Source organism: Pungitius pungitius, chromosome 7 (genome assembly GCF_949316345.1).
Source record: "Pungitius pungitius chromosome 7, fPunPun2.1, whole genome shotgun sequence".
Lineage (NCBI taxonomy): Eukaryota > Metazoa > Chordata > Actinopteri > Perciformes > Gasterosteidae > Pungitius > Pungitius pungitius.
This window is the reverse complement of record NC_084906.1, coordinates 20,870,360-20,894,172: the sequence shown is the minus strand read 5'-3', so window position 1 is coordinate 20,894,172 and position 23,813 is coordinate 20,870,360. Positions and strand designations below refer to the sequence as shown.

Genomic DNA, 23,813 nt, shown 5'->3' with positions numbered 1-23,813 from the left:
ACACAAAGACGGGATTCACACCTTCTCACAGTTCATCGTGAGACACAAAGGAATGAAATCATGAACCAGTATTCAACATGTTATATGACCTTTTCTTGTTAATTAATATTCTAAATCCTTCCCTACATCACTCTTTCTCATCCATGTTGCATGTACTTGTGATTTAGTTCATGTTTTATGTCGTCTTACTCTTATTGCTGTTCTTTGTCCTTATGACCTCTTACATAAAACGTATGGCTCATAAACGGATGAATTTGTACTGTTTCCTGTTTCGTGTTTCATTGAAATAAGGCACAAGAATCAGATGATTCATCTCATCAAATACTTTTGTCACTATCTCTTTAAAAAAATTAGATCTGCTCAAAGTTTGATTTCTGTTTTCCGTGAGAGAATCTGAGGCCCCGCGGAGCGACCTGCAGGCCTGCTCCTCTGCTCCAGATGTTTGAGTACGTGCATCTGGACGGCTCCACGGAGCAGCTGGAAGCCCTTTTCCACCTGAAATGTGAAGAGATTTCTGCGAAGCCTTCAAATCCTCCTCCACAAAATCACAAAGAGGAAGGAAAAGGTCACGAGGATTTTTAATGAAAGGTAAAAAACGACTCGGAGGGAAACGGTGACCCGAGATCGCCTCTCTGAGCTGTGCTTTCGTGTCGCCGTGGTTACCGGATCCGCTGTGGATCCTTCACCCCATGTGACCATGTGCCATCAGTCAGCTTCGTCCCACACAAAGACGAGCTTTACAGAGACCTCTGTTCCCACTGAGGACCAATACAGTTCTTCTCTTTTAATGTCAGTGATCCGTGTCGTATGATCTGAGGTAGTCAAATATCCTTGTGTCATCCTCCCTGTTTCCATGGGACGTCATGGTTGGAAACCACTAAAACACACACACACACACACATACGCACAGATGTCAGCTGATGTCAGGAGGACAGTTCATAACACATCAACCGTTTGGTGAGTCGGTCCAGATGTGCGGCGCAGGACGAGGAACCGGTCGCCCTCAAGAACCGAGAGGGGGGGGGGGGGGGGTAACGAGGGCGGCGTCTGCAGGGTGGGGGCCTCTAAGCGTCTACCTCTGCTCCGTCCCTCCCGTCGTAAATCGCGAGGTCCTCCTGAGCCCCGACTGCATCCTGCTCCGCTCCAGATGTGGTCTAACGGCCTCTCTGGGCCTCATGCGGCGTTTGAATTTTTTCCGGGATTTATTCTCCACTCAGCTGAGGAGGACCCTCAGACTGGTTTAGCTCCATAGGGGAGTCGGTATGGATCCTCTCAATTCACACGCGGGCATCAGCACACATGTCGAAAAAAGTGAAATAAGGATCACAGCATAAAAGTAGTGAAATCAACTAGGGCTTTATTAAAAATGCCATTATATGACTTTACTTGACCTGCAATTCTATTATAACGGTATGGAACGGTTGTGGATTCCAGCCTGAGAATCTATGAGAATTGAGGTTGGATTCAAAAGCATCAACAGGTGTGTGGTGGAACAGTGCAGGGAGATAGCAGGAAGGCTGAAGTGTGGAGGATCCTCAGTTCAAACCTGCTCTCTCAGAAGGAGGGTTTGGTTGCAGTCAGGGCTTCAAACTGTAAACTTTGAAACAGTTTTGAGGTTTAGTAAACAATCCCAAGGTCTAATATGAGAAACGGACCCAATGAGGCATGTGCTTGAATAGCACAAGGGAACAACTGAAGGGCTGCAGGCTCCAACCTGCTGTCTGAGGTTGTGGGTTCAAGCCCCTTCATGCAGACATCACTTCTGCTTTGAAAGAGTTTTGAGGTTTGAGTAGCAGTCTCAAGGTTAAATACGAGAAACAAAAATGTAATTTGTGCATGGTGAGGTAGTGCAGCACAAGAGCTGAGGAGCTACTGTCCTTACCCTGTAGGTTGTGGGTTCAAGCCCAGTCTTGGGTTTGAGCCTTTGGCTTTACGTCAGGTTTGAGTAGCAATCTCAAGGTTAAATACAACAAACAAAGGGTTGGTTAGTGTGTGGTGAAGTAGCACAGCGGAAGAGCTGCTGCCACAAGCCTGCACTGCATTTGAAGGTTATGGGTTCAAGCCCAGTCTTGGGTTTGAGCCTTTGGCTTTACTTCAGGTTTGAGTAGCAATCTCAAGGTTAAATACAACAAACAAAGGGTTGGTTAGTGTGTGGTGAAGTAGCACAGAGGAAGAGCTGCTGACATAATCCCCTCCACTGCACTTGAAAGTTGTGGGTTCAAGCCCAGATGTGGAAATAGCATTTAAAAAGAGTTTTGAGGTTTAGCTCACATGCTCAAGGTTAAATAGGAGAATCAAAGTTGCCAAAATGTGACCAGGACTGGTAGTGTAGGGGTGCAAGAAGGAGCCGAAAGCCTCTGTGCGCACCGCCAGTGGGTTCAAATCCCACCTGCCAAGTCTTGAGCACACTACTGCGGAGGTAGTAGTGGGGGCATTGTCCCCACTGGTTGTTTCAGAGAAGTGAACCCTGGGGGTTATGCAGAAACACAAGGCGCGTTCACTTGAGTTATGATGGCATTGTCAAGAATGATGAAGAATCTTTTGAATATTGAATTTGATGTTAATTGCTTTAGCCTTTAGCACTTATTAGCCATGCTACGTAGCCTATAGGGTTCCACCTTTTTGACGGATGAGTCAGTAAAGATGAGCAGATGTGTCTCATTCAGTGGTCACACTGACATGAAACTTATTACAGCCTCTGAGGGCATTTTTCAAGACAATCACATGTTTGTCTACTTCAGGGCATCCTGTGGACAACCTTAAACTGACAGTCTGGCACAGGGTGTAGATTTGTTTACCCTTTTTAGTGCATCCACCCTCCAATTCTCTGTTACATTCAAATTCAACTAACTTGTGCCTTTACCAATGCAGGAAGAATGAATAGCATGGTTGATCCTCCAAGATGCACCAATCCGTCTCTGGGGCAATATCCCATTATGATTTTTTATAAATGTCAAGTTACCCAAAACTAAAAAAGGATTTAGGAAGAGCCACCATGTCTCTTGAGGGTTGAACCCAGATATGGTTTAAAGTACAGAAATTTGGGGCATTTGGAATGACATCTTCGGCAGTGATTGTTCACAGCAAAGTGTCCCTCTATGTGGTCAATAATATCAGAGTGAAAATGACCTTCTGAATCCATCACTGGATACATTTCTTATGTGAATGAACAAAGAAAGAATAAACGACCTGGAGTTTCAGAAAAGTAAATGTTTATTCTTAAAAGATCATTCCTAATGGCACATTTGGAGTCAAATCTTCATCACAAAACACATCATGGAGAATTGATCAATTAGTAGGAATTAGTAGTTCAATTCTTGTATAAAAAATAGCACTAATAGGAAAAATAGTATTCGAAAAAATAGATATTCTAAACTTAAAAAGCAAATCATCTTCAGTTAATGATCCTGTAAACATCACGTTATGTTAAATGTTCCTGAACCTTATTATGTCTTATTTTGTATAAAAATATGTCCACAATAACAGCACCAAAAGATATATATTTAAAAAAAATAGCAACTGCTGTCACTAAAAATCCAAATGACCCATGAGTCAGTGTGATGTTGGAGGAGTGCAGGTCATGTGATCAACAACACGCACTTTGATGCTAATGCAGGCTACGTGGGGTCAAACAGAAGGTTGTTTTAGTCACAAATAAGACAAAAAAGACAACAACTCCGTAGAACTAGAGGCGAGCTTGTGACCTTGGTGAAGCCTGAAGGCCACGGTGTGGAGTGGAATGTAGTGAAGACCAGGGGACTCACCAGGGTGCGAGTGGGGCTGAGGGAGCGAGAGCGAGTGGGGCTGGAGCTCCTGCTCGGTTCCGACTCCACTGCAGGAGAAACAACCACAGACCCGTTACGCTCCCCATGTGACATGGTCTGGTCATGGAGTCGCCCCCTGCTGGTCACCACAAAGAATGCAGCTTTAACACATTGTAAAATACAAATGATTAGCTCACCTTCAGCAGCAGTGAGGTTGAGGATGGTGAACAGCTCCCCCTGGATCTTTGCTGTCAGTTCAATCAGATCGCAGCATCGGTTTAGATTCTGGTCACAGGAGATAATCTGAAGGGTGAATGTGGCAAACAGAAGGTCAACAAACAGAGTCCTGCGGTGTGTTCGTCTAGGACTAACAGCTAACAAAGCTATCCCAGTGATGGCTAGCTTGTTTACAGGCCACAACTTGTTGAATTCACCTGCAATCTGTGTTGCTTTAAAAACATGTATTTTCTACATGAAATGGGAACGGCAATAATATGATATGGGTACAGCAACAACCTAACGCATAAGCAACACCAAAGACACGGAAAATACTCTATGAGGTTTACTTTTGGTCCAGTTCATGTTGAACGCTAGCATGCTCCGAGCTAGCATGCTAACTAGCAAACTATCTGCGCTAGCGCTAACTAGCTTACCAAAATAACAGTCTTTCTCGTATCGAGTGGGCAGCACAAGTAAAATAACTGGTTATAGTTCCAGGTGTGCTTCATTCAAACACTCACGTCCTTACAGAGTATTGGGGCCGGTAGCCGTGGTTGTATCAGCCCGTTCACGTCGCTCTGCTCCCGGACACACTTCACCTCGCGCTGCCCCCGGTGCAAGCGTCTAAGAACTTGCGCATGCGCGTTACAGATGGGATCAGAGTTTGGTGTTTTCAACTAATGTTTGAAACGGCCCGCATTATTTTGTCCTTAAAGCATATTGTTACGCCCCACCTGCTCTCCCGAGCCGGGGTGGCGGCGTAACAGACACACACTCTGTATTTCCATATTCATGACGTTTTAAGAAAAATCTTAAATGCGTTGAAATCACGTCTTTGCGTAGACCAAATTTCGCCGACCAGTTCATTCATTATTATGATAATCTTATTGATATTATCGTCTCTGTTTCAACCTTACGTTACAACATCACACATAATCGAGAAATTTACCCTTTTCTAGCACGTTGATGTTTCTCGCACTTTTTTGCCGGTTGAAAAGACGTTGAAATGAGGTCTTAGACGTTCAGACCTCATTTCAACCCGATTTCAACCATATTTCAACGTTGAAATAACGTATTGTGCTCACTGGGATAATTTAGCTAACAGGGCCAATTACAACTTGACGGAGCTAACGGCTACAGGGCTAATGCAGCTAACAGCCAACAGGGTTTATGCTAACAGGGCTACTAGAGCTGATAGAGCTAACGGCTAACCCAAACAGCTTCAGGATCAGGAATCGTTTTGTTGCCATCCTATGTCAGACATACGTGGAATTTGACTTGGCGGTTGGTGCGTGACAGTACGACAATGACAACAGACAACGTAGTGTAGGAATAAGTTACAGGGCTAATGCAGTCAATGGAGCAGAATGAGCAGCTAACAGCTAACAAAGCTACACACACATTGAACTGACAACAATGCCAGTTTGGCTTTATCGCAACTCTAGAAAAAACCTTCTTAAAAATCTTTTAATAATAAACAATATGAATATAAATCTTAACATTGTGAACACAGTGAATTTTGCATTTTAACACCCACAAAATTACACCATTGTTAAAGTTTTAACAATTCACTTTGGGTCGCTTTGCTGGACATAACAGAGACAGGCCAACCGTTGCCATGGCGACCTGCGTCCATGGCAACCAAACCCAACGGGGAAATCAATGTCATCCAAACGAGGGCATTCCTCCACTGCTATGTTTTGAATTGGTTTATGCATCAATAATAAAAAAAAATAAGCCTGAATTGAACTATCCATTTTTTATAATTACAAGCGGTAAAACAAAAAAAATACAACTGGTGAAACATATAAAAAAGAATAGAAATAAAGCAATTAATGGTTTCTACAAGGATACAACTTTGACACAAAAGCAGGCATCTGTTAACTTGGATGAACTTACGTGGTACTCTCTGAGCCAGCTCTCCACAGATGACCTTTTAACTGAAGGCTGATCACTAAAATGCTTTTTATCGATCTCAGAGTAAATATATTGCGTCTGTTAAGAAAAGTGTGTTTTTTAACCTGGAGATAAATCCGCCCACGCCGCCGTTACCTGGTGGAGGCTAATCGGATTATTGGTATCTTCAAGGCGCTGTGGAGAGCCTGTGCTAACATCAACATTCCAGCTCCCCCCAGTATGACCAGTACGTCCCATTAAACTGTCCCACCAGAGTAAACTGGGCGCTGGCTGCGTTTAGAAAGGCTTTATTTGGTTTAGAAGCTCGTTCTTCAGAGGCAGCTCGCCGTGAGGCCTTCAGGGGACAGACTTCTTCTGCTGTTAAAGGCCTGGAAGATTAAAAAAAAGAAGTTAAAAGACAACAACTCCGTAGAACTAGAGGCGAGCTTGTGACCTTGGTGAAGCCTGAAGGCCACGGTGTGGAGTGGAATGTAGTGAAGACCAGGGGACTCACGAGGGTGCGAGTGGGGCTGAGGGAGCGAGAGCGAGTGGGGCTGGAGCTCCTGCTCGGGCTCCGACTCCACTGCAGGAGAAACAACCACAGACCCGTTACGCTCGCCATGTGACATGGTCTCCAGGAGATCTCTCAACGACCACGTTCACACGCACGTATTCACTAAAGCTCCTCTGAACAGGACGATACTTCCTCTGATAAACATCATGTGAACTTCATGTGGAGCCTCCACAGATCAAAATGAGTGATATTAATGTTATTAAGGAGCGTTCTTTGGTCACAGCTCATTTCCTGTGTTGGCAGCTCTGAGCACGATGGAACACTTTGATAAAACACACATTTTGACACAAAGACGCCAAATATCAGAAGCTGCTCCTTCTCATTTCCTGACACGATAGACGCCATCTTTCTGTCCCATTTAATCAGCTCTACTGGGAAATCTCCTCTGAAAAAGCGCATGCGTGTGAACTTGGTCGCTACGTAAGGTCACAGGGTCGTTACCACGGCGCCCCGCCTGGTCACCGCCTCGCCCTTCACCACCACGGCGTCTCCTTCCACCAGGGCGGGCCACACGTGGTACATCACCAGGGGAGCGGTCCGCTCCGAGTCGTAGCTGCGACGGTACCTGAAGAGCAGGTGAAATATTCTAGAAAAGTCGAGCCAAGGTGAAACTCCAGAGGATTAAAACACACACACACACAGTGAGGACTGACTTCCTGTCGTCGTAAAGCTCGCCGTCGGTGGCGGGCGCCACGTCGAGCGGCGGCTCCAGCGTCTGCATGGCAAAGGCCGCCTTGCACGCCTCCCTGATCAGGGTGCTGATGAGGAAGAAGTCCACCTCCGGCGGGAAGGAGATCCGCGGGTTCACGTTCATGGCGCTGACCACGTCCTGCGAGAAGAGAAGGGGCCGCGCGTCAGAGCCACGCCATCCGCAGCCGGGGGAGGCGCCGCGGGGGAGGCGCGCTCGACTCCTACCTTGATGCCGGACTGGATGTCGTAAATGTCCATGTTTTGGACCACGTAGTCCACGGCGGCGTCCTCCACACTCTCCGGCCCGAAGTGGGCGACCGACAAGGTGTTCCTCACGCGCGCCTTGATCTGCCGGAACGCCCGCTTCGCTCGGTTAAAGGACTCCTGAAACAAGAGAGAGGACATCGTCGTATATATAAATATCAGGATTCATACTCTCCTTGTTTTTGCTATTGTGATCTTTTTTAATTGATCCGCTCGTAAGTGAGACGTTACCACCACGGCGATGAAGATGATCTTCTGGACCATCTCCAGGTCGGCGACGTGGCGGCGGAGCGCGCTCTGGGCCTCCAGGCGCTCCAACGTGTAAAGCTCGCAGAAGCGCGACAGCAGGCGAGCGCGGCGGTACGGGCCCGTGAGCTGAGCCCTGCTCAGCGACTCGCTCCTCGGGGGGCTGGAGGAGAGACCGGGCTTCGGCAGGAGGCTCGGAGAACCACTCCTCGCCAACCTGGGGGGGGGGGGACGACAGGGTGACCTTGGTGTGTGTGTGTGTGTGTGTGTGGTGTGCGTACAGCGTGCAGGTGTACAGGTGTACCTCTCCTGCAGCGTGGCCTTCTCTGCGCTCAGGTAGGACACCTCGCTCCTCAGCAGGCGGGTCTGCCGCTGGCACTCGTCCAAGGCCTCCAGCTTCCTCTTACTCACCTCCACCTGCTCCAGAGCCGCAAACAGACTGGAGCGCCACAGGACCACAGGCTTTATTTATATCGAATACAACAACTTTCATCTTCCGCAGTCAGGTATTTCATGCTGCAAATTTTGTCCTCCCATTAATGGTTCATTTATTCATTTATTGGGACTCGACTCACTCTGCCCTCGTCGACTCCAACTGCAGGCGGGTGGCGCACAGCTTCTGCGCGTCGCTGTCCCGGGAGGCCGAGAGCTCCCTGATCCTCTGGTCCTTGTCCATCGAGTCCTGGTCGGCCGCAAAAGGGAGACTACTTTGAACTGGTTGAGACTGCTTTTGATGCTAACACCCTCTGGGGCGAAGGTTTGATTTTGAGGGATATGATGACGAGATATTGTGTGTTTATGACGCCTCATAACGGATGAGGTCACCTGCATAAGCTGCAGACCGGTGTCATCGGAGCTCGAGGACCTCGCCATTAAGGAACAGTTGCTGAGCCACGGCAACAGGCGCGTTCTAAGAGTGTCCTCTCCGCCATAGTGTCTGCCTGAGGGATCAGGAGCATCTGCTTTATGGTTTGTGTGACTCTACATGGACCATCATTCACTAAATGAACATCATGCTGCATTGAAGAAGACTTGAAACTAGACCATAAACTCATGTTTACAATTTTTACTGAGGGAATAAATCAAGAGAGAAGTAGAGTCATTTCCTCATAGACGTCTATGGGAGCAGAGGAGTCGCCCCCTGCTGGTCACTACACAGAAGTAGAGTCATTTCCTCATAGACGTCTATGGGAGCAGAGGAGTCGCCCCCTGCTGGTCACTACACAGAATGCAGCTTTAACACATTGTAAAATACAAATGATTAGCTCACCTTCAGCAGCAGTGAGGTTGAGGATGGTGAACAGCTCCCCCTGGATCTTTGCTGTCAGTTCAATCAGATCGCAGCATCGGTTTAGATTCTGGTCACAGGAGATAATCTGAAGGGTGAATGTGACAAACATAAGGTCAACAAACAGAGTCCTGCGGTGTGTTCGTCTAGGACTAACAGCTAACAAAGCTAATTTAGCTAACAGGGCTATTACAACTTGACGGAGCTAACGGCTACAGGGCTAATGCAGCTAACAGCCAACAGGGTTTATGCTAACAGGGCTACTAGAGCTGATAGAGCTAACGGCTAACCCAAACAGCTTGAGGATCAGGAATCGTTTTGTTGCCATCATATGTCAGACATACGTGGAATTTGACTTGGCGGTTGGTGCGTGACAGTACGACAATGACAACAGACAACGTAGTGTAGGAATAAGTTACAGGGCTAATGTAGTCAATGGAGCAGAATGAGCAGCTAACAGCTAACAAAGCTACACACACATTGAACTGACAACAATGCCAGTTTGGCTTTATCGCAACTCTAGAAAAAACCTTCTTAAAAATCTTTTAATAATAAACAATATAAATATAAATCTTAACATTGTGAACACAGTGAATTTTGCATTTTAACACCCACAAAAAATACACCATTGTAAAAGTTTTAATAATTCACTTTGGGTCGCTTTGCTGGACATAACAGAGACAGGCCAACCGTTGCCATGGCGACCTGCGTCCATGGCAACCAAACCCAACGGGGAAATCAATGTCATCCAAACGAGTGCATTCCTCCACTGTTATGTTTTGAATTGGTTTATGTATCAATATTAAAAACAATAAGGCCTCAATTGAACTATCCATTTTTAAATACAACTACTGGTGAAACATATAAAAGAGAATAGAAATAGAGCAATTAATGGTTTCTGCAAGGATACAACTTTGATACAAAAGCAGGCATCTGTTAACTTGGATGAACTTACGTGGTACTCTCTGAGCCAGCTCTCCAGCTTCTCCTGCAGCGCGCTGAAGGAGGACGTGCTGGTGAGTCGCCTCAACGTGTCGGCCATGTATCGTGGAGGTGTTCGAAGTATCTGCGGAAAGAGGAGGAGGAGGAGGGGGGGGGGAGGAAGAGGAGGACAGCCGCCGCCTACGATCTCTAAACGCGAGTGCGTTAGAGGGGAAAAAAACGTTACGACGCGGATGACGTCAGCTCTTCAGTTGTGGCAACGGAGCGATCCCACGAGCACGTCGTCTGTCCGTGCGTCGTAACGTGAGGAACTACATATAGATATTTGGACCGAAACCATAACAAAGTTGAACTTTTTGAGTTTATCGTTTCACTTAATTATTTTTCTCCAGATCTGATCCGCAGTAGCTACACACTCAATATTTCATATTAATTCTTTGCTATTTCTATCTTATCATTGACAATGTAATGTATGTCTTTGTGTTAGATTTGTTACCATTAGATGTCATTTTTTATCTTGGCAGTCCACTATGGAAAATATGAATGAACACGTTTTTTTTGCTATTTTAGGGTCCATCGGCTTGTTGAACTTGGAATGTACCATCTTTTGTTCTCCTTTGAACGTCTCTTTCGACGGCACGTTTCGTTCATAAAAATACACGACGTTTGATTTTCGTCTTACCGTCATTTCATTATTCATATTTATGTATCTTCTACGTCCTCCCCCGGCACGGTGAGAAGTGGTACGACCCCCCCCCCCTCCCCCCCGCCATGGTGAGAAATGGTACGTCCCGGGCCGCTGTGGCAGCAGCAGAGGGAGGGTCAACATGGCGTCTGAGCAGGTCCGTTATTTGTAGTTTTTCTTGCTTCTTACCTCGTTATTCTTTCAGGTATTTTTTGGTATTGTAATGCATAATGTCACCGAGTCACCTGGAGAATAAATATGACCATATTGTGCTTCGTTGTGCCATAAACACCGTCATGCGGAGGCTGAAATGCCGCCTGTCGTAGCGGACCGGAGGACGTCAAGAAGCTGCGATGCTGGCTTCCATGTTGCTGCTATAATGAGTGCGGTTTATTTTTAGTGGCAGTGGTGGGTCACAAGTGAGATTCCAGCGCAGAGCTGAAGGCCTGTACATGTGCTTCTGTTAGGCATTTCATACACGTTTTACAGCTAAAAGCATACTTCACTTCATCTGGAGCATTCACGTGGATCTCAGCAGAAATGAAGCATGATATCCATCGTTTTGTTTAAAATTGCAGACAATAAACGGAAACTGTTTTTAAAGGACACGTTGTAAGTGTCTCTCAACAATTAAATAGAACATGGAACTGGCATTGTTATTATTTTCATGTGCGAACACTGCACTTCTTGGTTTGACCACTAGATGTCGCTGCCGCTTCTGACGCTATTTGTCGATACGAATTTTCAGCTAAACCACCAACTAGAGCTTCAGATGCTTGTTTACTAAGGGAGAAGTACAGTCATTTTCTCATAGACATCTAAATAATTACACTGGCAGTCCTGCTCCTGGAGTAGTTATTTTAACTGCATGAATGTTTGAGGTCCTTATTGCAAAAGAGGGAGCCTGAGGGATGTTTTTTTTCCCTGCAGGAGAGTTCCAACGGGCCCGTGAAGAAGTCCATGCGAGAGAAGGCCGTAGAGCGCCGCGGCATCAACAAGGAGCACAACAGTAACTTCAAAGCGGGCTATGTGCCCATCGAAGAAGAACGCCTCCATAAGACGGGGCTGAGAGGACGGAAGGGAAACATGGCCGTGTGCATCGTCATCCTCCTCTTCATCCTCGCCCTCATCAACCTCATCGTGAGTTCGGCCAATCATCCTCTTCTTAACGTGATGACGAGATTCTGCCTCTCAGGTCACAGGAGGGGAATCCTTCTGTTAGTTTGTGTTATCGGGGAACTTCTGCTTCTTCTTTAGTTCAGAATACAACATTTACACATTTATACAACAGTGAATCTTCTTGGTAATAGTAGTTGTATCAAATAGGGAAACCTTTTCAAGATGTCCTGTCGTATGATGTGAATCTAAATATCCTGTGTTTGTCGAGAGAGCAAAGAGTTCCTGTGTAAAACACACACACACACACACACAACTAGCAGACCTGTGCTGTAGTGAGTTGCTGCTCCTGAGGAGAAGAAGCTCTCAGGAACCCGTCTTCTCGCCTCAGATCACCCTGGTGATCTGGACGGTGATCCGAATCGGTCCCAACGGCTGCGACAGCATGGAGTTCCACGAGTCCGGCCTGCTGCGCTTCAAGCAGAAGGCGGACATGGGCATCGTCCACCCGCTGCACAAGAGCACCGTGGGGGGCCGCAAGGACCAGGACCTGGTCCTGGTGGGCAACAACAATCCGGTGAGAGGCGCTCTGAGGGCACCGCAGGGAGGAGCTTCCGGCCGCCCGCCCGCTCTCAGAACCCGTGTGTGTCTTCTCTTCCTGGCAGGTCGTGTTCCAGCAGGGAACCACCAAGCTCAGCGTGGAGAAGGACAAGACCTCTGTGGTCAGCGACGTGGGCATCTCCTTCACGGACCCCCGCACGCAGACCACCTTCTTCAGCACCGACTTTGAAAACCACGAGTTCCATCTGCCCAAAGGAGTCAAAGTGCTCAGTGTGAAGAAGGCTTCCACCGAGAGGGTGTGTGTGTGCGTGTGCGTGTGTGCGTGCGTGCGTGCATGCGTGCGTGTGTGTGTGTGTTCTCAAAGTAATGATTAACCTTTTCTTAATAATTCCAAGGAGCTTTTTTTTAGTTTATCTTCAGTCTCTTATTAACAGCCCCCCCCCCCCTTGTGTCTCCTTCTTCTAACAGATCACCAGCAGCGCCTCGACCGACCTGCACATCAAAGGCGACGGCAAGGCCATCATCCGAGGCAACGAGGGCGTCAACATCATGGGCCGCACCGTGGAGTTCAAGATGGGGGGGGGCATCGAGCTGCGGGCCGTAAGTCGGCTGCCTTTTTTTTTTTGTTATCGTCCCCCCCCCCCCCCCGGCTGACGGGTCCTTTGCTCCCTGCAGGAGAACAGCATCGTCCTGAACGGATCCGTCATGTTCAACGCGACGCGCATCCCGAGCTCGGCCAGCGACGCCTACTTCGACGCCGGCGTGGAGCGCTACAAGCTGTGCATGTGCGCCGACGGGACGCTGTTCCGCGTGCAGGTCAAGCACATCAAAATGGGCTGCCAGACGTCGGACAACCCGTGTGGTAGAGCCGGCTAGACGCCCCCCCCCCCCCCCCCCCCCCCCCCCCCCTCTGCAGTATTCACCGTCCAGTATTACTACCAGTACTCTACTAGTACTGGTACTACCAGTAGTACCAGTACTAGTAGAGGAGATCTCTTTCAATCATTTGTTCATAGTTACCGGCAGCTTTGTTTGACCTTTTTATTAAAGACACTACATGATTATTCTTTTAAAAAATGAAATATATACAGTAAGCCCTCTAGTAATGTTACAGCAGAGCGTCTATCACGTGCCAATGGACCTACAAGGGTGATAAAAGGATATAATTTATATATATGTGTGTAATATTCACATTTTTACAGTAGAATAGTGTTGAATAACAGGAGTGTGTGTTACGGAATAATTCTCATTAAATGTCGATGAAAGTCAGGAAGGTTTGAAGCTTTTATTCATGGTTCAAATGTTGTGCAATACAGTAAAATAAAAGTTTCATTTGTCTTCAGTTTGCTTGTGTGTTTTTATAACACATTTAGGGTTTAGGTTGTAAAAGTTAAAGTAGTGTTTTTGTGCAACTAATGTAACCCGTGGTTGTTTTAAGCTCCGCCTCCTCCTCACAAGAACTCACCTTCAGAACCAACATAATCCATAAATGGGATTTGTTGTGGGGGAATGTGGCCCAACATCTTTGTTTGTTGCTTCCTAAAACCATTGAATACTGCTCGGATGTGTACTTTATATTAAGGGGACCCTTTAGTTTGAATGAAGACACTTTTTGCTCCCAGTGAGCAGACGTTAAAAATCAAGTCTGAGCTTTATTTTCAGTACTCAAACAAATTTGAAACGTCTCTTAAACGGAAAGCGCTCGCTGGGATTCTTATCGTGGTCTCCAGGGAAATACCTTGAGGTGATTACACGGTGGTTTAAAACCATAAAGTCCAGTTTTATCATGTGAAAGAACGTGGTGTCATAAGCAGTCGGGATCGGCCCGTCCTGTGAGGCATTAACCACCCAGTGAATGATTGAAGGAGCCCGACTCTGCGAATGCTCCTCAGACTTTGATCGCCTTTCCTCTGTCCACCTGACGCCAGAGCACACGCAGGTGAGGTCCGTGTGAGTCCGTGTGAGTCCGTGTGTGTTGTTGTTGTCCTCTGAGGACACAAAGAATGATGGACAGATGTTTTTTAGTCGCGATGGCGAGGACGCCGGCGACCTTCCTGCTGCTCCTCCTCCTCGTCTCCTCCGGACTCCACGTCTCCTGCGCCTGTCCGGACTCCTGTACCTGCCGGGACCCCCCCTTGTTGAACTGCTCCTCCGCCGGCCTGACCTCGCCCCCCCGACCCATCCGGGCCTCCGTCGCCCAGCTGGACCTGTCCCACAACCTCCTCCTGGCGGTGGCCTTCGACGGGCCGCGTCCGAACCTCCGGGACGTGTGGCTGGGGGACAACGGCATCCAACGCCTGTCCCTCTGCGTGGGGGGAGGCACCGGACGGACCCGGAGGGGCCGGGGGTGCGAGTCCTGGGCCCCCGCCCTGCAGCTGCTGTCTGTGGAGAGGAACCGGCTGCAGCGGCTCCCCCAGGGTGAGTCTTCTGCTGCTCGTCATCCCGATTTAAGGACTTTAAACGAGTCTGATTTTACTTTTAGAGTCATTCAGAGCTCATAGTCACCTACAAGAATACAAACACCCCCTTCTACAACTTAGATGTTCATCACAGAAAGTAGTACAAACACATCCCGTCTCCATGACGACCTGCAGCTCACGCCCAGCGGGGGGGGAGCGGTTGTACTGCGTATCACCGGGGCGTGTGGCCAATAAACATGCTGTTGCATCACGTAGGTGTGTAAACAGCAGATAAACGCTTAAAGGGCCAGTTTGTAGGATCCAGAGGCATCTGGGGGCCAGATGTGGAACATGTGTGTCATCGCCTGAGACGTGCCTCGTGTCTCCAGCTGGCGCCGCTCGGACCGACCCGGGGCGTCGGGGCGGAATGATCGATGAGTCAGGAAGGTGCTCCGAGGTGGTTAGAACACGTCAACGGGCCGCGTGACTCGCTCCATCCACACGCGTGACCTTTAGCACTTTACTCCGCTTGGCCCTGGCCTCCCGAGATAATGACGCCGTACCCGTCACTCACAGCCGTCACCGACATCCCGGCGGCTCAGAAAAGGAGAGCACGGCTTTTAGGCTGTGTGTGCGTGTGTGTGTGTGTGTGTGTGTGTGTGTGTGTGTGTGTGAGACAGTGGAGGACTTCCCTCCTGCTTGGTATTCTTCTCACGGTGTCTAACGAACCCCAGAGTCGGGGGGGGGGGGGGGGGTTGTGTTGTGCTGCTGAAGGAGAAGAACGAACACCAAGTGGGTGGGAGGAGGGGGGGGGGGGGGGGCCTCAAGTTGATAAGACTTCATCTCCACATTGAACACACACATGTTGGTCGTTTCTCAGTGAATAACATGAAGCAAAACTGAGAAGAACCCGCTGCCATCAAATTTAATTTAATTTTAATTTAATTATTGTGTGTATTCACTTTTTCATGTATTTTCCTATTTATTCAATGTTCCCTCTAACAGCCTCCTGACAGTAATGACACCTCTCTGCTGCACCTTCATTTGATCTTTGTGATCTTACCAAATATCTTTTCATCCAGGGCTGGAGAGCAGCAGGTCCCTTAAGGTTCTGCAGCTTTCCTTCAACAGGATCTCGGCTCTACGACCCGGAGACCTTCGTCAGCTCCGACAGCTGGAAGAGCTCCGCCTCGACCACAACCTCATCTGGAGTCTCCATCCACAGACCTTCCAGGGTTTGACCCAGCTCCGGGTAACACTCTTCTTTTAACCTCACTTATTACAAAGATCCTGCACAAAGCATTCAGTATTTCAACAAACCATCATTTGTTCACCTGCCTCGCATAAAAATGTTTAACTAGGACATTTGTAACGTAATTGTTGAAGCGATTGCATTACATGTGTGTCCAAATTTTGTCCCCCCCCCCCCCCTTCCGACGCAAAGGTCCTTGATCTGAGCTTCAACATGTTGACCAGCCTCCAGCCCTCCACCTACTTTTCTCTGCGTAGCATGGGGGCGGATGTGGCGTTAGGCGGGAACAGGTGGCGGTGCGACTGCAGCGCGCGAGGCCTGAGGAGACGGATGGCCTACGACGGCAGCAGAGGCCTGCGGGCCTGGGGCCTGGTCTGCGCCTCCCCCGCCCTCCTCTCGGGCAGAGATCTGCTGCAGCTGCAGGACAACGACCTGGACTGTTCCAGTGGCGGCGGCGGCGGCGGCGGGACTGAGCTCCACCGGGACGTGGCGGTCCACAGGGGCTCTGAGATACTGCTGGCTTGTGCTGGACAAGGTAACGGCCTCACAAAGAGTCAAAACAACTTACAGTAGAGCAGACTAACGCCACGTTCCCAGGAGAGAAACGTTGGTGTGTTTTATACCAACGTACAACATTTGGTTCGAAGGAAGTGACGTGGTGTGTCATCGCGTCAGGTATCGGCGGTCAGATGAAGAGTACAGATGGTCCCTAAGTACAAACACGGGACTCCATCTCCTCCTTATGCCTGTTCCGTTACTTAAATAAGTCCACCAAGGTCGGCCCTTTATGGCTCAAGTTGTCGTTTCGTTGTTTCTGTCTCATTTCACTACATTCTTTTTTGTTACATTGTAGTAGTTGCGTCACTATTCTTAAACAAACTAATGACTTTTCCTGAAGTAGCTTTGGTGCCTGAACCGGCAGTTTCAAAACATCCACCATGTCACCATTTTTCTGCAAGCGTGACACGAGGCGTATATTTAACAAAGGTATTTTTCAATAATACTGTAAATGTTGCCTCTGTTGTAGATTTGTCTTGGTGGATCCCAGGCGGTGAATCTTCTGTGAGTCACCCTCAGGGCGGGCTGCTCATCAGCGACATCAAGGAAACAGACACAGGACTGTATGTGTGTGTGTCTGAAAAACTAGAAGTTGTGTCTGTGTTTAACCTTCAAATCAGTGAAGTAGAAGGTGCAAGAAGAAAAGCACGAAGTTTACCCGGAATCAGCGAACAGATGACTGTGGACACCTCAGACCAAGGAAGGAATCAGTTAACCAGAGCTACGCAGACCGAGTTGGATCTGGCTGTGTGTTTGTCTGTTTTCATCACGTTTGTGATTGCCTTTATCCTGGGAGTCCTAGCGAGACCTTGTGTTGATGCTCTCCTGAGAAGGTTCGCCAAGAAGAAAAGCTCTTCTGCAACCACATCTGTCTCAGCTGTGGATCAAAGGCAATATGACAATGAGGCCTACTGCCATGGAGAGGAGCCAGAATTCCTGGAACCTCACAGAGAGAGAAGGGTTACATTCAGCACTATAGACTACACAGAAGAAGGACATGTGACATATTATGACACCGTAAACGCTGGCCATCAGGAACGTGTCAGTGACGCAGTGATTGAATGTGAACCGGCCGAGAGGGATACGAACACAGCTGGAGGTTCAGGAACTAAAATCAGTATGCGAGAGAGTAGTGCAGAGGACAGCCAGAGGGACATCTCACATGAGAAAGAGTTTGAACACATCCCAGATTCTGTTGAGCGGAGAGGAAGCGTGTCCTCGCGCTCAGATTCTTCACAGTCCGACAAAGTAATCAACTCAACACCGACGTGTCGTCAGCGAGAAGAAGACTCTGTTCAGCAAAGGGCCGGTTCCTCAACAGCTGCTCAAGTAGAGGTGGCACACACTTCATTAGAGGGCCCAAGTGGACTTCCTGGCTTTCCTACAGAGCCTTTTGCCGATTGGTCCCCACATGCAAAGAACACCAATCTATCAGACCCAGGTCCGTGGCAGGAGAACGAGGAACCATTTGAATTCAGCGATTCTGCTCAAAGCACATCCGCGAGGTCCAGCAGCGTGCGTGGCTCTTTCGATGGTTCACAGCTGGTATCAACCTTGAATAAACAGAAGTCGGTTGATTCGTCCAGCTCCAGCTCAAATGTCTCAGAGGATGAGCATCCACGATACACCGTGAACCAGGTGGAGGAGGATTCAGAACGAAACCTCAGAAAGGATGGTAACTTTGAACAGCTGACTCCGGATGACGCCGCCATCAGGTCTTCAGTACAACTTAATCAGGGGGACTACAGATATGCAACACAAAGACCTGCAGTGAGAGCGAGGGAGTCCTTTTCCTCTCTTTCCAGTGACGGGGAAGAGCTCACAGTGAAAAAGGGGCGGGTACCCAGTTTGGTTGCTACCGGTCACGATGAGAGTCTAAACACCAGCGAACCTTCGTCACCTGCATGTCACAGATCCTCTTCAAGCAGTGAGAGTGCGGCTAAACACAAACATGACCTGATAAAGCCCATCAAGAGACGTGCACCACCGCCACCAACTTGTTCTCACTCTAGAGTTGAGGGGGAAGATAAGACAAAGAACCACATGCAGCAACAAGGCGAAAAGAGGCTTCCAATTGGAGTATCTCAAACAGGACATCCTGACACAAAGTGGCCTGTTCTAGATCTTGGGGCTACTACACGCATCAAGAGGCGTCTAGATATCAAAGGACCATCACCTGACTCATCTTCTAGTGACAGTGAGGATGAAACAACTCGCTACACAGAGAGGCCTGGAAAGATGGAGACTGCAGGACCTCCAGTTCTAATATCTCAAACAGGAAGTCATAATCCAGACTCAAGGTGGCCTGTTCTAGATCTTGAGCATATTCCTCACATCAAGAGGCGTTTAGACGTCAAAAGACCATCACCTGACTTATCTTCTAGTAGTGACAATGACCAAATTAAGAAACAGTCGGAGGGAGAGACGTTCACAGCAAAGCTTCCCAGTAAAGTATCTCAAACTGTAAGTTATAACCAACAAACTAAGTGGCCTGTCCTGGACCTTGGGGCTACTACACGCATCAAGAGGCGTCTAGATTTTAAAGGACCATCACCTGACTCATCTTCCAGTGACAGTGAGGATGAAACAACTCGCTACACAGAGAGGCCTGGAAAGATGGAGACTGGGGGATCTACACTTCAGGAATCTTACACAAGACTTCATGATCCAGACACAAGCTGGCCTGTTCTTGATCTTAGATGTATTCCTCGCATCAAGAGGTGTCTAGATATCAAAGGACCATCACCTGACTCATCTTCTAGTGACAGTGAGGATGAAACAACTCGCTACACAGAGAGGCCTGGGAAAGTGGAGCCTCTAGGACCTCCCGTTCTAGTATCTCTAACTGAAAGTCATAATCCAGACTCAAGGTGGCCTGTTCTAGATCTTGAGCATATTCCCCACATCAAGAGGCGTTTAGACGTCAAAAAACCATCACCTGACTTATCTTCTAGTAGTGACAGTGAAGATGAAGCAGCAGACCAAATAAAGATACAGGCCCAAGGAGAGATGTTCACGGCAAAGCTTCCCAGTAAAGTATCTCAAACTGTAAGTTATGACCAACAAACCAAGTGGCCTGTCCTCGATCTTGGGGCTACTACACGCATCAAGAGGCGTCTAGATATCAAAGGGCCATCACCTGACTCATCTTCTAGTAGCGAGAGTGAGGATGAAACAACTCGCTACACAGAGAGGCCTGGGAAAGTGGAGCCTCTAGGACCTCCCGTTCTAGTATCTCTAACTGAAAGTCATAATCCAGACTCAAGGTGGCCTGTTCTAGATCTTGAGCATATTCCTCACATCAAGAGGCGTTTAGACGTCAAAGGACCATCTCCTGATCCGTCAACTATTAGTGACAGTGAGGATATCACAACAGACCAAATGAAGATACAGCCGCAGAGGGAGATGTTCACGGCAAAGCTTCCCAGTAAAGTATCTCAAACTGTAAGTTATGACCAACACACCAAGTGGCCTGTCCTCGATCTTGGGGCTACTACACGCATCAAGAGGCGTCTAGATATCAAAGGGCCATCACCTGACTCATCTTCTAGTAGCGAGAGTGAGGATGAAACAACTCGCTACACAGAGAGGCCTGGGAAAGTGGAGCCTCTAGGACCTCCCGTTCTAGTATCTCTAACTGAAAGTCATAATCCAGACTCAAGGTGGCCTGTTCTAGATCTTGGGGCTACTACACGCATCAAGAGGCGTCTAGATATCAAAGGACCATCACCTGACTCATCTTCTAGTGACAGTGAGGATGAAACAACTCGCTACACAGAGAGGCCTGGAAAGATGGAGACTGCAGGACCTCCCGTTCTAGTATCTCAAACAGGAAGTCATAATCCAGACTCAAGGTGGCCTGTTCTAGATCTTGAGCATATTCCTCACATCAAGAGGCGTTTAGACATCAAAAGACCATCACCTGACTTATCTTTCAGTAGTGACAGTGACCAAATTAAGAAACAGCCGGAGGGAGAGACGTTCACAGCAAAGCTTCCCAGTAAAGTATCTCAAACTGTAAGTTATAACCAACAAACTAAGTGGCCTGTCCTGGATCTTGGGGCTACTACACGCATCAAGAGGCGTCTAGATTTTAAAGGACCATTGCCTGACTCATCTTCTAGTAGTGGGAGCGAGGATGAAACAACTTCCTACACAGAGAGGCCTGGGAAAGTGGAGATTGCAGGACCTACATTTCAGGAATCTTACACAGAACGTCACGATTCAGACACAAGGTGGCCTGTTCTTGATCTTGAGGTTTCTCGGCGCATCAAGAGACGTCTAGACATCAAACCCTCATCACCAACTCTTGATTCATTATCAAGTAGGGGGAGTATGAACCACAAAATGAGTTCTCAACACTCATCAAGCAGCTCAGATGAGCAAGAGGGGAATGTGAAGAATGGAAGATACCCTCACACAACAGTAGATCCAGATTTTAGATGGCCTGACCTGGAACTCAGCAGTGCCTTCCACGTTAAAAGGCGCCTGGATATTAAGGCATGTTCTCCACCCCCTGAGCCCTCTTCCAGCAGTGATCATGAGAGTGAAGCTCGGTCTACAAATGTGGAGAAGCAGAGAACTGACGTAGGGATTACAGGTTATCAACCAGGACAAGGGTTGTCTGGCACAAATGCGAGTGTCCCTCGTGTCAAAAAGCGTTTGAATATCAAAGGACCATCTCAACCGATGGATTCTGGATCAACCTCCTCTGGGGAGGATGAGCACGCTAAAGGATTGGAACCATCGCCAAAGACCCAAGTGATAGGCACGTCTCGCAGTCCAAAGACAGACCACAGTATACAATTAGAAAATTATAAAGTCATTACAGAAGAAATGGGGGACATCAACGCAACACCGGAGATAAACCCAGAACTCTGGTCACGTTGGGCAACCATGAACCTGGGTGTCTCCCGCTTTAGAAAGCGCGTCGAAATCACAGCAAATACACGTGAACCACCAAGTCCGTCCTCATTGGCTCCTCCTGGCTCTTCCAGCATGGGGAGTGGGACTCGGAGTAAAAGCAGCAGAACACAAGATAATGGAAAGGGATCTGGAGTGCAAGGGATCACATACAAAGAATCAACTATAATCCCTAAAGACAAAGCAGAGAAGGTATTTGTTGGTTTGAAAGGTCGAGGAGACAACTGTGGCGACGTAGTTGAGGTCACAGAAAAATCAACAAAAGACGATACCCGACCAACAACTGAGAGAAAACCAGATACTTTGTTTACTGGTTTTGGTATTCCGCATGTTAAAAGATACCTGGATATCAAGGTGAATGAAAAGGTTCCACCATTAGAGCAGCTTCCTGATTCCTCTTCCAGCAGCAGTGAGAATGAAGATGCATCAACTAAACCTGCAGGTGAAGGATGGAGGAAGGAAGCGGGCCAGAATCGTACTTCTTTGTACCCGATCCAAGCTGTCAAACCGGGCCAAACTGAGTTGGGGCAGAGGGAGGACGAGGCAGAGCTCGAAAGAAAAACGGACTCGGAGCGGCCTCAGTGGAGTCTCGCCAACATCCCCCGTGTCAGGAGGGCTTTGGATATCAGAGCACGGAGGGAATCGAGAACGAGCGAGAACGAGATGATGAGCCGGAGTGTTCCTGATCTGAGTCTCGGTGTCCCACGCGTCAAGAGGCGTCTGAATGTCAAGGGGCCGCTGCCATCTTCTTCCAGCGAGAGCGAAAGTGACTCCGCATCAAACATGTCGGCAATGACAGATAACGATTCTCTAATCACCTACAAGCGCGTAATAATGAAAACGTCGTCGCTGCCAGGTTGGTCTTCCTCCCAGAATGGCGGGCGCGAGACTGAACGTGTTGCGCAAGAAGGCGCGTCGTTTGCCCCAAAGACAGTTCCCCGTCTTGCCTTTGACGACGTAGTGGACAGAAGGACCGGGCGGCCAAGGGGCGGTGCGGACGTACCAGCCGAGATACGATGGACGGGCATCGGCCGCCACGTGCCCGACCTCTCCGTCCCGAGCCCGACAGGACGCTCATCTCTCGTTTCGCGTGATGTTTCTCTTTCACCCGCCAGAGGTTTCGAGAAGCTCGACGCACCCAGTGCCGGGAACGAAAGGAGGGGCCTCGGTGCCCTGAAGGCCATGTCATCGGAGAGACGCATGTGGGACGCCACGGAGGAGAATTTGTCCAAGGGTGCAGCTCCTCGGTGGAATGACACCAGGTTCGAGCATCGCAGCTCTGAGGGGGAGGTCAAGTCGTCAACTTCAACAGCACTAAATATGCTGTACGGCGTACCCCTATACAGGAGGCACAACCTTGACGGTACCGGGCCGCCACGGGAAGCCCCTCCTCCCATCCCCCCGACTCTGTCCCCACCATAAGGCTCACGCTGGAGGTCTCCAGAGAGCAGGAAGTAAACACAGATATAAAACCGATATAAGACTCTGATTCCTCAAATGAGTGAGTGGCATCAAAACACCTTCAAAACAAGCGAATGACCGGCATTGATTTATCTTGCGTCATTGAATGGCCCAAATGCTAATTACATTCTATTGTTCGAGTACCATCTTGTGATAAAATGAAAAAAACATTATTTGTTAACTTTTAACGGCACTGTTTTATCTTTCTGATTCGCCTCACTTTTCTAAATGATTGGATAAAAAAGAATGTCCACCCTGTGATTGATTGTGTAAAACAAATTCATATCAACTTAATAGTGATGTATTATTGATAAGCTTTAATAAAACCATATCTCTGTAGAAATAAGTGCATCTAGAAAAGGACTGGTACTTTGGAAAAACTCTTGAGAAACTTAAGAAGCCAAATAAGAGCCAGTTAGTTAATAAACCCTTTTATTTATGTATATAGACATTAGGTTATAGTGAAAACAGACATATAGACACTTACATAGTTTTACATACATATATACATTTGGGACAAGGGTGTTCGTCCTCCTGCATCGCCATGGGAGAAATACTAAAACATTGCTCTCTGCACAGTATTTGGTAAGCAATCGACCTCCAGATGTGATGCTGAGCTTTCAGTCACCACCAAAGAGGCAGTTTCAGCTGCAGTGGATTTCAACGCGTTTCATCTTCACAGCAAATTTCCATGTGTGTTTTTAAGTAAATAAAAAATAAATAAAATGAGATCCCGCCCAGAGCTTTGCAGGGGGGGTGCGTCACGATGGGCCGAATGCAGGAGGGGAACTCGTGCTCCCCCCGTGAGGTCACGGGTCTCAAGACAAACGTTTCATCAGAAGTAACGTGACATGGTCGTGAATATTGAAATGACTAAGCACAAAACATTTTCACAAATTCCTGTACAAAACAAACAAATAAAAAAAAAAAACTAAATAAAAGAATCTCATCCATTCACAAAACGGCTCCGTCGGA

General features: G+C 48.0%; 3 protein-coding genes across 7 annotated transcripts; 2 read left to right on the top strand and 1 right to left on the bottom strand.

Moving 5' to 3' along the window:
• Window positions 1-3,190: 3,190 nt before the first annotated feature.
• Window positions 3,191-10,587, bottom strand: spata18 (spermatogenesis associated 18). 4 transcript variants are annotated; one of them, XM_062563335.1, is made up of 13 exons: window positions 9,897-10,586; window positions 8,924-9,029; window positions 8,479-8,594; window positions 8,229-8,335; window positions 7,958-8,092; window positions 7,639-7,870; window positions 7,369-7,527; window positions 7,107-7,282; window positions 6,895-7,018; window positions 6,394-6,462; window positions 4,505-6,268; window positions 3,962-4,067; window positions 3,191-3,832 (listed from the first exon to the last, which is right to left on the bottom strand). In XM_062563335.1, exons 1-11 carry the CDS (start codon window positions 9,981-9,983, stop codon window positions 6,212-6,214), a joined length of 1,368 nt encoding a protein of 455 aa, XP_062419319.1. In that variant the 5' UTR covers window positions 9,984-10,586; the 3' UTR covers window positions 3,191-3,832; window positions 3,962-4,067; window positions 4,505-6,211. The 4 variants fall into 4 exon arrangements, with proteins under 4 accessions (XP_062419319.1, XP_062419318.1, XP_037325015.2 ...); XM_062563334.1 differs by having other exon boundaries at window positions 4,513-6,268; XM_037469118.2 differs by having other exon boundaries at window positions 3,962-6,268.
• Window positions 10,588-10,618: 31 nt separating this feature from the next.
• sgcb (sarcoglycan, beta (dystrophin-associated glycoprotein)) lies at window positions 10,619-13,583 on the top strand. Its single transcript, XM_037469119.2, has 6 exons — window positions 10,619-10,725; window positions 11,499-11,708; window positions 12,076-12,261; window positions 12,350-12,541; window positions 12,714-12,845; window positions 12,921-13,583. The coding sequence occupies exons 1-6, from the start codon at window positions 10,711-10,713 to the stop codon at window positions 13,119-13,121; spliced, it is 936 nt and encodes a 311-aa protein (XP_037325016.1). The 5' UTR covers window positions 10,619-10,710; the 3' UTR covers window positions 13,122-13,583.
• A 90-nt stretch (window positions 13,584-13,673) lies between these two features.
• LOC119216656 (leucine-rich repeat-containing protein 55) lies at window positions 13,674-23,513 on the top strand. Of its 2 annotated transcripts, XM_062563332.1 has the most exons (4): window positions 13,674-14,663; window positions 15,727-15,896; window positions 16,089-16,431; window positions 16,924-23,513. In XM_062563332.1, exons 1-4 carry the CDS (start codon window positions 14,249-14,251, stop codon window positions 22,797-22,799), a joined length of 6,804 nt encoding a protein of 2,267 aa, XP_062419316.1. In that variant the 5' UTR covers window positions 13,674-14,248; the 3' UTR covers window positions 22,800-23,513. The 2 variants fall into 2 exon arrangements, with proteins under 2 accessions (XP_062419316.1, XP_062419317.1); XM_062563333.1 differs by lacking the exon at window positions 16,924-23,513 and having other exon boundaries at window positions 16,089-16,793.
• The last annotated feature ends 300 nt before the right edge of the window (window positions 23,514-23,813 follow it).